The following is a 14373-nucleotide window of genomic DNA, read 5'->3' on the forward strand; positions in this document are numbered from 1 at the left end:
GCCTGAATCCTTATTCAGACTAGAGGCTTTGGGAGAGAGTGGCAAATCCACCCTAGGAGGAGCCCTGGAATTTTGTGATTTCACATTAAATCACAGTTCAGCACTGTGGCACTAACAGGATGGTGGAAATGCCCAAACCTAAGACTGCCGTGGCCCCTTTTCATCTTAGTTCTATGGGAAGCATTTAAGAGATTTTCATCCAGCCTGAAATCAGTTCATTTTCTGCCCATGTTCCTGACAATACCATAGCTTTTGGCTCTGCAGTAAGTATTTCCCTGCTTGTGTTCTGATAAGTTAAAATTTGTTTCTGAACACATTGATTCTTTGAATTACTTGTTAAACTTCCATGCAAAATAAGGCCTCTGACCCAGTGGGTAAAATCCCTAACATGGCATTTTAATATCAATGATCCCTCTGCCTTTCAGTGCCAGTGTGTTCTCCCAGAACCACAGAGGAATGTGTCAGTAAGATCTAGAGGCCAAGTCATTTTGGATCACTAACGATAGAAGTCCAGGGGACTTGGCTTTCTGGAGAGAGTGAGTGTTCACAGATAACTTCTTACTAATGCTGGCTTTACCCAGCAACTTTGATCCCCAGACCCAAGGTTGTGATGGGAAAATATTAAATGAATATCACTCTGCCACCGCACTTGCTTTTTTTCCCCCCTCTTTAAGAAAAAACATTCTTATTTAAAATACTTCAATTTTGTCATTTTTAAATGGCAAAGTTTTCAAAGTCAAAGTTCCTCCTTTCTCTAGTTACCATTTCTTTTCATCTGCTCCCAACAGATTGTCTCCCAGATCTAAGTAATCTACTTTCAAGATCAGTAACCAGAATTCTTTTTTTCTTTTTTTCCTTAGAAGAAAATGGAAACTAACTCCCCTAGAGGGGAAGGAGAAGGAGCCCAAACACAATTCTAATTGCTGTTTGTTTTCAGCATCAGGGCTCTTAGGTTTTTTGAGCCCTTCAAAGTCTTGAAAGTTAATAAACACATCAGTGGAATTAGTTGGAAACAACATAAATGTGTTGTTGATGTGACTATACAGTTAAATAAAAGATAACAGGCTACTGATAGCTAAATATAAGAAAAAGAATTTTAACAGACAATAATACAAATGACTTATACTTACTTGACCTTCAAAAGGTAAAATTTTAGGTCTGGAGAATAATTTTAGAATGAAGTTGAAGAGATCCAAACAAAAGTTTAAATGTTGGTTAAAGGGCTGAATAATTTATCTCCCTAGCTATGTGTATAGTTTGAAGGGAGTAAAGTTTTAGGAACATACTTATATGTTGTGGCTAGTGGATTACAAAAAAATTTTCCCTTTGGGTGCATAATCGCTGTATTTCTGACATTTTCATTTAACTTTGTGTCCAGAGTTTATTTATAATTTACACTATAAATTAGAGAATCACTACTTGTACTTTAATGTAAACTTTAAGAGGAATAAATATCCTGTAAAGTCTTCCTATATGAGCACAACTTCAGGAGGCACTCAGAATGGCAGTTTTATTGTGGCCTAGGAAAAGGGAAAATGATGGTGGAACCATTGATTCAAGGTTCCTTCCTGGATTAGGATTACTTTAGTTAATCCAGAACATCGCCTTCCCCCTGTCTCCAGAATATTCACGTTGTGGTGACAAAACAACGTACTTTGTAGGTAAGCCCTGGTCTGTACCTTGTCTATCTCATGTGTCAATATGACCTTGGTTTACCTGGCCTTCCAAGCATGACTTTTGCTAGCATTTAAAACTTTAAAAAAAGTCACCTCTGTCAGGAAAACTAACACACTCTAGGCCTGTGTTTAAATGTTACTAATTTTGTTAAATAAAAAAAGTTTTTTGAATCTACTCTGAACTTCCTTCTCAGGGTAGTAACTACATTTTAAATAGAGAGATATGGGGAGAAGGGGATAGCTCAGTGGTAGAGCACACGCTTAGCATGCACAAGGTCCTGGGTTCATTCCCCAGCACCTCCATTAAAAAAATAATAATAAATAAATGAACCTAGCTACCCCCCCCAAAAAAAAACCCCAAAAGAAATAGATACTGATTTTTTTATCTTCCCAAAGAGTAAAGAGTAAATTTAATTTGCTTTTAAAACAGATGAACTTGCCTATTCTAAAGGATCAGAGCTCAGATAGCTTTTTATGAGTGTCATTTTTAATAAGCTGCATTGCCCTATGACTTGTGAAAGGGCATTTTGAAGTTAGTAGAATGCTACCTCCTACCTGGTGCAGTGGTATAGGCTGGCCAAGTGGTCAGAAAGTTAGTTTGGGACTGCTTCTACCCACAGTGATCCTGCGAGCATCTGTTACTGCAAGGACGTAGCCTTGTACTAAAAATACCAGTTGGGCCTTGTTACATGTGCTCACTTCAGTGGACCTTCTGTGTACTTGCAAAATCACACCTGCTGCTTGATTTGCAACTCTACCCACTTTAGATGAAATTTGGGTTGTACATATATGACTGATTTGCCCAAAGAGTCATATTTTAGCTAGTAACCCAGTCTTCCTAGTTGAAAAACAAATTCAGTAAGGCTTACTTTTTAGAAAAGTTGTAGGTTCTAGACAAAATGGAGAGGAAGAGATTTCCCATATATCTCCTCCCCCTACACATGTAGAGCTTCCCCCATTATCAGCTTCCCCCAGCACAGTGATACATGTGTTATAATCAGTGAACCTATGGTGACACATTATCACCCAAAGTCCATAGTTTACATCAGGGTTCACTCTTGGTGGTGTACATTCTGTGGGTTTGGACAGATGTGTAGTGACATGTAGCCACTTTATAGTGTCATACAGAATAGCTTTCCTGCCCTAAAAATCCTCTGTGCTCTGCCCGTTCATCCCTCCCACTTCCCTCACCCCTGGCAACCACTGATCTTTTTTTTTTTACTGTCACCATAGTTTTGTCTTTTCCAAGATGTCATATAATTAGAATCATACAGAATGTAGCCTTTTCAGATTGACTGACTTCATTTAGTAATAATGTATTTAGGTTTTCCTCCGTGTCTTTTCATGGCTTGGTAGCTCATTTCTTTCTTTCTTTTTTTTTTAATGAAGGTACTAGGGATTGAACCCAGGACTTTGTGCATGCTAAGCACATGGTCTACCACTGAGCTATATACCCCTCTCATTTCTTTTTAGCACTGAATAATACTCCATCATCTGGATGTACACAGTTTATTTTTCCATTCGCCTGCTAAAGGATATTTTGATTGCTCCCAAGTTTTGGCGATTATGAATAAAGCTGCTGTAAATATCTCCTTACACAGGTTACTTCACCTGTGACTGCTGTTTGCTTTATTTGCATGTTGTTTTTGTTAGGAAGATGATTGTCATCTGCAAAGAAAGAAGGTTTTATTTCTTCCTTGATTGATTTGTGGTTTGATGTCTGGCACTGATTTGGGGAAACAGGTATTCTGTTGCTTTGACTCTGTCATCTCCTGGTGTTCCCATTATGTATGTGCTACATCTTTTGTAACTGTTCTTGGATATTCTGTTTTTTTCAGCGTTTTTTCTTTTTTCTTTTTTGGTTTTGCAGGTTTCTGTGGACACATCCTCAGGCACAGTGACTCTTTCCTCAGTGGTGCGCAGTCCGCTAGTGAGCCTTCAAAGGCACTGTTCATTTCTGTTGTAGTGTTTTTGATCTCTGATTACCTTCTGGTTCTTCTTAGGATTTCTGTCTCGTTACACATCTATTCTTGCCTGAGGTCAGCTTTTTCCCTTAGAGGCCTTAGCGTATTAATCATGGTAGTTTTTAATTCCTGGCCTGATGAGTCCTGCATCCCTGCCAGGCTTGCCATTCTGTGCTCGCCCTGACACTTCTGACTGTGTTTTGCCCGTTGGTATCCCTGTGATTTTTTCGTTGACAGGTGGACATGCTGTACCAGGTAGAAGGAAGTGTGCTTGATGAGCCTTTAGTAATGTCGTGGTCAGGTCTGCAAAAGTGGTGGTGTTCTGTGTGATGAAGTCTCAGTCGTGGAGAGCCTGCACCCTGGACTGGGAGCTTCACCAGAGCGTCTCAGTCCTTCCTCTCACGGGGCACGGATGGCTGGAGTGGCCTGAAATTGCCTGTTTGTCTTGAGCCAGTTCGGTTAGGTTCTTGTGAAGTAGTTTCTCATGAGGACAGGCGTTGTTAAGAACAGAATGCTCTGGCGTATTTCAAAATGGTTACGTTTCTTCTCCTCCTGTTCCTTTTAATCAAGAATTTCTCTTACGTAAATACTGTCCAGGCATTGCCGAAAAGCCAGAGCCAAGGGTGTGGGTGCCATGAGACCTTTTGGGGGCTGGACTAATAGCTTGGCAGTACCATATAGGCTCAGGGCAAAGCAGTGCCAGACTTTTCAATATCCAGATGACTATACAGTAAATAATGGTGGTAAACAGTTTATCTAGATTTGAAAACCAGAAATGATGGCTGATTGGCTGACCTACAAAATACCACGCAGAATATAAAACACATAAGACAGGTTCTTAGAAATTTGATGATGATAAAAATAAATGATTCTTTAGCACCGTAGCTCTTTGGTAAGTGGATATATGCTATCCCAAAGTTAATTTGTTAGCTAAAAGGAGTGAAAATTGTTTTTTCCGATTGTAGGGTAATGTTGCGCATAAAGACCACATCGACCATCAGAAGGACAAAGTTGCTTTAACCCTGGCTCGTCTAGCCCGCCATGTCGAAGTGGAGAAGCAGCAGAAAGAAGAGAAGAACAGAGCATTCAGGGTACTTGGCTGTTTTTAATTGGTCTTTTACCAAATTACAGAATTGTTTATACAAAGTTAAGGAGAAACTTGTGTAATCAAAAAATGTATAATTGAATCCAAGTTCACCATGAACTCTAGGTCGCCGATTTAGTAGCAATTCATGGTAGCTTTTTACATCTGTTCTTAGTTTGTTGGATTCTGGTTATATACGAATAGAGACAAAGGAAAAATAGAATTGAGTGGACTCTATTTTTGGGAATTAGAAATCATGGGATTTCTTAAGCTGATGAGCAGTTAAGGGTGTCTGGTACTTTATCACAAGTTTATCAGGGCTTTTGTAGATACAGCCGGTGAAAGACTGTTTTCTGCTGAATAAAGCCGGACCACTTTCGCTCCCACCTGTCTCTTCAGATTATTGAATCAGGGTTGTAGAAGAGCTGCTGTGTGGACAAGGAAGCCTGATTTAGAATCTTGCCTGATATAAATCTTTTAAAAGCTTGACTTGCTTTACAAGACACCAAATAAAATTATCTTAAAGAACTCCCCTAATACCGACAGGTGTCCATTAGGAGTAGAATGTCCACAAGCTAGGTAAAGAAAGCTTCCTTGGGGGGAGCTTAAAAATGGAAATAGAAGTCATGGCACAATTTTACCATCTATGTTTTTGATTCCTTGTTCCATTGGTTATTATGAAGGAATTTATGTGTTTCTGTAGCCTCTGTTTTAGTGTCTCTAATCTGATATGGAATACATTAATCTTTAAATTCAGAAGTAGGTTTGTTTGGGGACTTTTAACCTTATGTAATACCAATTAAATTAGAGCATAGTATTCTAATCATATGTTTAAAATGCATAATACGTTAGTGATTTTTTTTTTAAAGGGATTATTTTTTTCCTGGCAGAAGCACTACTCAGTTTTAAGGAAGATTCTTTTCCAAAACTGTGTGAAGTGTGCTGTTTATGGGTCGTGGGGAAAATCTCTTTGAGAGAGAAGTGCTTTGCAAGCTGTCTTTTTCTGCAGATTTCCTCAGTGATGCTGCTGACTTCTTTTCCCAGGCAGCGTTAACGGCCACATAGGGAATGAAGCTTTTGCGATGAGTTCAGAATCTTACAGTCACTCTGACAGCTAGGGTTTTTTTCAGGGGTGGTCTCGACTGAAAAAGACCCACAGCCTAAAAGTTGAGAGTTATGTTTTATTCGGTGGACTTGAGGACTGCATGCCCAGGAGGCAGCCTCTCGGATAACCCTGAGGGACTGTTCTGAAGAGGTAAGGGAGGAGCCAGGATATATAGGAGTTTTGCGACAAAAACCAAGTAGTCAGAACAGCAAAAGATTATAGTTATTAAAGAAAGCCAGACATCTCAAGGCTACGTATGGGGAGATGTAAGAGCCTGGGCTCACTGAAGTCACTACTGTGATGTGCGGTACCCTGTTCTTTCTCCTGAGTCCCCTCTGGGCGCAGTGTTGGGGGTGGCTGCAGAGGCCGCGGGCTTGGCGGCGCACAGCCTGTCTCCATCCTGCGAGCCCTCTGGGCTCACTGAGGGGGTGGCTGTAGTGGCCGATGGCCTGATGGCCGCAGCATCTTCTGCTTGCTGATGTGACAGGTAACATTTTTTCACCTGCAGCAGTTCAGATTTCACCCATGTAAGTGTTCATTCAGTGTATTAAAGACTTTACCTTAGCACTGAAGAAAGTTTTTTGAAATTAGGAAGTTCTTGTTTAACCAGTCGTAAACAGTAAATTCACTAGATTTTGTTCTTTTCTAAGGGAGAAACTGACTCACACAGATGCTTTAGCTCATTGCTTGCTGTTTTCATGATTTTTTTTCTTATTTGGTTCTCTCTCTAAACTTGTTTTTTAAAACTAGATGACAGATACCACAATAAAGTTGTTAAAAAATAAAAAAATTAACCCCCCCCAAAAAAACTAGATGACAGAAAACAAAAACAAAGCAAACTAGCTAGAAAGGAAGACAATGAAACTGAAATAAAACTAATTCTTGAGGAATTCTAGTAGGTGTTGACTGTGACTAAAATAGATACAGTGCAAAATGTCTTCCAACTCTCCTAGGCCTTTGTGAATTGTTGGTTTCACACTATTAAAGTGGATTGTCCACCTTTTCTGATGGAAAGGATTTAAAGAAAACAGTCATTAAAGCCTTCACAGGATAAATCACTTTCAGAGGAAGTATGTTGTGCTTGACTGGTTGAGCAGTGACCAGCTCGGCTTACTGATATTCCAGGAGTCAAGATGACTTGTAAGAAGGGGTGTCCCCTTAAAGTGTGTGGAAATAGCTGTGTGTAGAGGGGAGTAGTGGTTACTTTGGGGGTAATTTCAGCCAGCAAATGTTTTTTGAGCATTGACTACGTGTAGCCACAGAGTCCCAATTCTAAGAAATGCCAGAGAACTTCTTTTAAAAAATTGTATATTTTTAATTACTGGCAGTAGTTTAAAATTAAATAAGCTATTGGCTGGCATGCAGTAATATTTAATCTCAGTTATATTTTGTCTAATTTAAGGGTTTTTATTGTGATAGATTTTTGTAAAGAACTTTGATAGAGGGTTTAATTTTGTAGATAAGAAAATGTCTTTATAGTCTACCAGAGGCTTGCTACATTGCTTTCTTTAGATAAACTCATTTTCTTTCCCATAGCATGTTATTCAGAACACTGATCCTGTAGGATGCACTTTGAGAGAAAAGAAGTATTTGATGACTTATCAAGTTGAGATACTGTATACTCAAACTGCGTGGAAAATCACATGTACATTAGCTTTAAGGCTTTGGAAGTCCTGTGCTGAAGGAACTCTTTAAACTCTGTATTGAAACCAGTGTTTCTATATTTACTTAACTTTATTACAGAGAATTTTAAAAAATGTATATAATGCATACTAACAGCTTTGAGAATTACTATTCTATGGCCATACTTAGAACAATGTTGTGTAGAAGATTTTTTTCAGGTTAAAGTCTTGACTTTTGCTGTCTCTCTTCTTTCCCCTTCCTGATAGAAGATCCTGTTGTATTGCTGACGAGGCCATTCAGTATTCTGGCCTCTATCTTGCAAATCCAGTGTTTGTGGCTTTGTGATTTCTTTTTACAAATGTAACAACCTTTTTGAGATACACTATGGTGTACTGCTTAAGTGCATGGATTCTAGAATCAGATTGGAGAACGAACATTTAAATCCTGGCATTATTATTTATCCTGGTGCACTTTATTTGACTGTCCTGTGCCTCAGTTTTACTGTCATAAAATGGGAACAATACTGGGTACCTATCTCATAGAATTATTGTGAGAATTAAATCTGAAATGCTTTTAGAGTAGTGCCTGGCACATGGTAAGTGGTTCATAAGTGTCAGTTATTATATACAACACGGTTAGAGAGTATGCAGGTAGATTTATAGATAACATAGCTGGATGGATTTAGAGACTGAAACAGTCTAGAGCATCTGGCTTAGTGCTTGGCACTGGCCCACTGCCTGTTTCTCTAAATAAAGCTTTATTGGAACATAGCCATGCCCATTTGTTGGCATCTTATCTGTGGCTGCTTTCGTGCTGCAGCAGCAGAGTTGAGTAGTTGTGAAAGAGACTATATGGGGTGCAAAGCCTGAGATATTTGCTGCCTGGCCCTTTATGGGAAAAGTTTGCCACCCCTTGGTATAGATGGCAGTGGATGCGTTCTTCTGGCACATGTTAAATGCTACTGCGTGTCTGCTCTTTTTAGTACTATTCACCGAACAAATATTTAACAGGCTCTTGTGTGCTTTACACTATAATATGGAGACTTTGAAAAAATGCATGAAAGTTTAAAATTGAAAATAATCATTCATATTTGCATTCCATAGGTAGCCGTTGACATTTATCATATTTATTTTCTGCCTTTTTCCTTCACTGCAGATAGGGTTTCATCTTGAAATAATCTTTGTTTATATTTGGCCCCATTTGTTTAATATTGATAACCTACTTGATATCAAAAATATATTCCTACTTCATTGAAAACATTGGTTAGTGTTTCTAATGACTTTCATGAAATGCACATACCAACTGCACCCTCTATGTGCACACAGTACCCTCTTGTTGGAGATTAAGCTGTTTTGAACTTTGTGCAAACGTTAGCTGTCACTGGAATCAACCTCTTAGAGCATGAACCTTAGTTTTGACCTACCTCTTTAGATAAGATAGGATAGATTTCTAGCAGTGGAGTTACAGGAATAAAGAATTGTCAGTATTTTCTGACCGTTGATGTGACAAAATCATTTTCTTAAGGAAACCAGGTTAGTAATCATAGGTTAATTGATTTTTTTCTTAATATCTTTAGGAAAAAGTCGATTTTCAGCATGCCCATGGGTTACAAGAATTGGAATTTATTCGAGGACATTCTGATACTGAAGCAGCAAGACTGTGTGTGGACCAGTGGTTAAAAATGCCAGGTATTCTTTAGAGATCAGAGTGGGACACTGAGGTTACCGAGCTTGTCTGAAGCCTTAAGGCATTATGTCTGTTCTATTCAGTGGCTAGTAAGTATATAAAGTGTTGAAATTTAGTTTCAGTGATACTTAATAGGGAGCCTCCTTTACCAATTGTCTTCCTACTTTGGCAAAAGTATATTTTGAGTATAAGTAATCCTTGAGCTGATTAGATATTGTTTATTTATTCATTCCTAGGTTTCGTACATGTTATTACATGAAGTAGTTCAAACAGACATAGGAGAGGGTGTGTAACAGGTTATCTGCGGTCAGGAAAGGCTTCTCTAAGGAAATGGAATTTAACCTAAGATTAAAAGAATTAGCGTTTACTTGTTTATTTGTCAGTGCAATCTGTGACAAGCTAACAAAGCCTTAATTTTGTTGAAGTGTCCACACGGGAGGCCCTTCTGAAGCCCTGGGTAGCTTCTTCGTCACTAACTCTTTGTGGACCTGAGATTCCTGGAAGAGTCACTGTGGAGCATTTTCCTCTCACCAGATAATTTGGTAGAATGTTTAAGAATCAGTAGTTCAGTCCCACCGTGGCAGCTCTTCTTGCCTGTCTTGTAGAACACCCCGAGCCCTTAAAGGCTTGGCATAGCCACAGCAACCTCTAGCTGTGGGTTTAGTCCAGCAGGAAGTTTAATTGTTAAAAGTCCTAGAAATATCAATGTATGCAATGCTCAGCTTTGAACCTCAATGTCTTCTTGTTCTGTAGTTTTCTGAGGGCTTTGAATAGAATCAAATTGCCACTTTTAAAATAATTCAGTAACTTGTAGAAGTTTTGACACCTGGGTACTTCCTGAAGCTATATTTCCTTCTTACTCTCCCAAGTGTGTTTGTGCCTGGCAGACTCCCACCTTGCCCCATCCTTCCTTTTAAGTACTTTTTCCTCGTTCCTTGTCTGTCTTGCCTGTAGGGTGAGCCACAATACTAGAGGTTGCTCAGTTTATTGATTCTGCCTGAGTTTGGTTGCTCAGCCGTCTTTGATCCCACAGCCCCATAAATCCCACTGTTAAGTTGGATTGATATGTTTACATGTCTGTCTCTTCTACTAGATTGACATGCTCTGTGGGGGCAGAGACCAAGGCTTATTAATCCTTTTTAGTGTCAGTGCCTAAAAAGAAGGCCTAGCACAGAGATGCTCTTGAAGTGTTGGTTGATTATGATACCAGAATGGGCCATAAACATTTGCACACAAACACAGAAGAGAGGCCTAGAACTTGTTTCCAAGTGTGATTGTCATTCAGCTAAACAAAAGAATCATTTGGCATTCCAGGCCTATATTAGAAAAGATACTTCGAAATTATGATTCTTAGCTGCATCAGAATTCACCTGGAGTTTTAAATACATCCCTGAGCCTCACCTCCAGAGATAATTCTGGGGCATCTGTAGATTTGGGAAGATTCCCAAGAGGGAAAATGGGCTAGAACTGTAAGGCTTTATCTGCAAGATCTCTGCTAAGAATTGTTTATCTCACTTTCAAGTCTTGTCTAGAATGGTTGTTGGGCCAGTAATATGTCCCTTCAGGCCTAGTCTCTGGCCTCCAGACTGATTCAGAGTATTTTAATTCATTGTGAATTGAATTCACGAGCACTTATTTCCATATTTCTCCACTCCTTCCCCCTCCCGGCTACATTGTTTGACAGTGTTTGACATTGAGATCCCAGATCCTCTGTAATATAACTGAGCCTTATAATGTGTTTAAGATAGTTAAAAGAGAAAATAAGAATGAGAAGGAGGGATCTTTGCCAGCTCATAGAAGTGAAAAGAAGGCAGGCTGGGATAGGGGTTCTGCAGAGCAACTGATTTTCTAATATATTTCACCTTTGATGTTTCTTGGCTGTTGAACTTAAGGAAACAGTTGTTTTCCTCAAGATAATGTTCTTGGAGATGTTAATGGCTTTCCTCGTCTAAATAGCTATTTACTTATAAGTACTGTATCTTGTGTAAGGATGTAATTACAGTTAGGATTACCTAGCTGATGCTGCACCCTATTTTTCATTGATTTTTCATAATTTTGATTATCAGTCCAAAGGACAAGTATCTGAAATAGAAACTTAAGAATTTGTATTCCAATGATGCAGGACTCAAAGCAGGCACAATTAATTCTGGAACAAAAAGTTCATTCCGAAGAGGAGGCCAAATACGAGTGTCTGGGAAACCAATTTCATGTCCCATAATGCACTGTAACAAGGAATTTGATAATGGGCACCTTCTCTTAGGACATTTGAAAAGGTAAGCGTGGTATTCAGAATAGAGATGCTGAAGGTGAAATGAGTTACAAAGTGATTTCGGTGAAATGAAAGCGTGATGCACCCCTGCCGTTGTGATTATAGCTTTATGTCCCAAACTCATCATTTTGTGCTATTATAATTTTTTCTAGTTTACATTTCTTAGGTTTTCTGTAAAGCTTGAAGTCAGATTATTCTAGTGATATTCTATCCTAATATGTCTCATAAAATTCTGACCAGACTTTTGCCTTAATGTGCATTTGGATCAGTTGTAGAGAAATCTAGCATTTAGCAAATTTCAGGAGACACATAGTACTTATGGGTATTTGGTCTAGTCTAAGGAAAGCTAATACGGCATTACAAAACAAATGCTAGAGGCAAACCAGATGTAGCAAAATTAATAATAAATATCCTCTTTATGAAATCCTTCGTATTAATTTACTGAATTTTTGAGAGGTAGAGCTTGAGAAGGTAAATATCAAGGAAAGGCAGTGTTAAAGGCATTAAACTTTCCATTAAAGCCTTTCCTTCAGCCTCCCCTCTGCTAGTTCAGAGGTGGGAACTGAAAGTTTGGGGCTCTAAGCCTTCTCTTTTACAGCTGTCTCAGCCTCCTTATGCCTAACCCTACCCACAGAGCCTTCTAGAAGGGCTTCAGCGTTCTGCACATAAATGGGTGGCACACTGTGCTCTAAGTATTTTTTATAAGTCTTTGAGGCAGTTTTAAATGACAGATTTGTTAAATGGTTAAAATGACATTAAAAGGATCAATGCCATCTTTGGAGATAGACGTGTACCAGCAGTCTTGACGTGAGATTATTATTCCAGTGGTTCATTTAAAGTTATCTGTGAGTTTTATGGGCGATAAGGCAAGAAGGAAAAGATGACGGCTCTACCGTTTTCAAGGCGGGAGTTACCAGCTTGGCAAGACTGCGTAAACCCGTTTTATTGGATCTTGAGCACTTTTATGAAAGCTGAAGCTGTTGGTCACTGTTTAAAGACGTTGCATGGCATATGGGAGCTGCTTTATATTTCTTGAATGTAAAGAACATTATTTAATTTTTCAGTAGAAAGTGTGAAGTTCGGAGTGTGTGTATGTGTGTGTGTGTGTGGCTTAACAGGTGAAGCATCGCAGTCCTGCCCCTGGACTGTCAGGTGTTCTGATGTTGCCTCTCTTTGCGGAGCAGGTTTGATCACTCTCCGTGTGATCCAACAATTACACTACATGGACCCTTCATCAGCTCCTTTGCCTGTGTAGTGTGTTATAAAAATTTCGTTACTCAGCAGCAATACAGGGATCACCTTTTTGCTAAGGTAAGCGCATGTCCTTAGGTAAGAGTAGGTGTTCTTTGTCTGGAGAACCCCAGAGTGGGATATAGGTGTTTTCTTACTGCTCTTAAGCTTGCAATCGACAGTGATGCACGTAAGGATCAACACTGTGATTGTCTATGGAGAGTAGAAGGACTGGGATCATGCACTTACTGTGGGCAGGCAAACTTGATAGCTGAAAGCCAGCTGTCCTAAAATGATCATAAAGACCCTTCCTTTTATGGAGTTGCTCTGTGAAATTAACTGTGAGTTAGTCACGTGATGAGAACTGGAACCTTATTTTTACATGCACTGCCGGTCACTGCTAATGGAAATGTTGGAGTCATGTGGTAAATAACAGTTCCTTTATTAATGCTAGTGTGAAGAAATAGACCTGGTATTTATTTAAAAGGCTGTGTTATGTGACTCTCATTAAGTGTTAAATCTCAAGGACGTGAGACTGATTAATGTTATTAGCAAATTCATGTAATAAATAATTCTGTAATGAGTGTTTGCTATATTTGGTATTAGATACCTTTAGTGACTTATTAATATTACAAAAATGTTAATTGTGCAGTATGTTCACTGTGGAAAATTTTAAAATACCAACAAATAGAAAATAAGAAATCACTCTTAATCTCACTTATAGAGATAACCATTGTTGACATTTTTATGTGTTTCTGCTGTTTCTCCATATATAAATATTTTTTAGGTAGGATAAAGTATCTAAATTGTTTTGTAATTAAGAAAAGCAGTGTATTGTAAACATAAGTTTAAATAATTTGTTGGATCATTTTCAATCAGTGAATGGCATTCTACTGTGTGACTATATTATAGTTCATTTAATTTTCTATTAGATGTATCATTTAAATTTTTGTATTATTAAAAACAATAACACATTAAACATCCTTGTAGCTAAAAACCTATGAGAAGATCCATGTTTGATGTATTTGCTGGGTAAATATAAGATTTTGAAATAGTAAAATGGTAACATTCAGGGAGTAATAGGGTTTTTCTTTAAATCATGTTTTCAGAATTTGCTAATACCTAGGCCTAAACTTGAAATGTAACATGGGTAATAACGTGTATCCTGTATAGGTGCCCATAGGAAGTGAAGACTTGTGCTCTCAAGGGTCTCTGACGGAGCTCTGCTCTGGTGCTGGATAATGTGCTCGGTCGTTAGTGTGGGGAGCCTGTATCCTGTATGGAGAAATCAACCATAGTTCTTACACGCAGGGAGCTTGTGCTCGAGAATGAACAAACCTTAATGGTACATCACCAGGTGATACAGAAATTAGAGGATGGGGAGAGAAGCCCTGTGGAGGAGAAGAGGTCCTCAGGGACTGGATTTGGATAGACAGAAAGTACAAGTGATAATTCCAGGAAAGTGTGAGTGAAAGCCCAGACAGGATAGTGAATGTGGGAGCGGGTAGCGTGCAGAGAACACTTAACCCAGCAGGCCTGAGACTTCTGTCCTTAGGCTTGCTTGCAAGGTTGGCGCTTAGCTTGTGTCTGGGAACTTAGACCTTGGCGGGTTCCTGCCGTTCTTGATGTGAGTGCCTTGTTGTGCCTGAACTGTTGGAGCAAACAGCATGGTGTACGCTGACCACCTGCTTGCCGGGTGGGAGTCTGGAGCTCTGTACTTATAGGCAGAGGTGACC

The 14373-nt window shown here is 39.1% G+C and overlaps 1 protein-coding gene across 4 annotated transcripts in view; it reads left to right on the forward strand.

The window, feature by feature from the left end:
• ZNF451 (zinc finger protein 451) overlaps positions 1–14373 on the forward strand; it is a 72921-nt gene that overhangs the window by 23528 nt on the left and 35020 nt on the right. For all 4 annotated transcript variants that reach the window (XM_064476607.1, XM_064476610.1, XM_064476609.1 and 1 more), the window contains exons 4-7: positions 4606–4731; positions 9029–9140; positions 11261–11411; positions 12592–12718. In XM_064476607.1, coding sequence (XP_064332677.1) covers positions 4606–4731; positions 9029–9140; positions 11261–11411; positions 12592–12718 — 516 coding nt within the window. The remainder of the gene's footprint in view (positions 1–4605; positions 4732–9028; positions 9141–11260; positions 11412–12591; positions 12719–14373) is intronic.

This window comes from Camelus dromedarius, chromosome 19, assembly GCF_036321535.1.
Source record: "Camelus dromedarius isolate mCamDro1 chromosome 19, mCamDro1.pat, whole genome shotgun sequence".
In the NCBI taxonomy this organism is placed as follows: Eukaryota; Metazoa; Chordata; class Mammalia; order Artiodactyla; family Camelidae; genus Camelus; species Camelus dromedarius.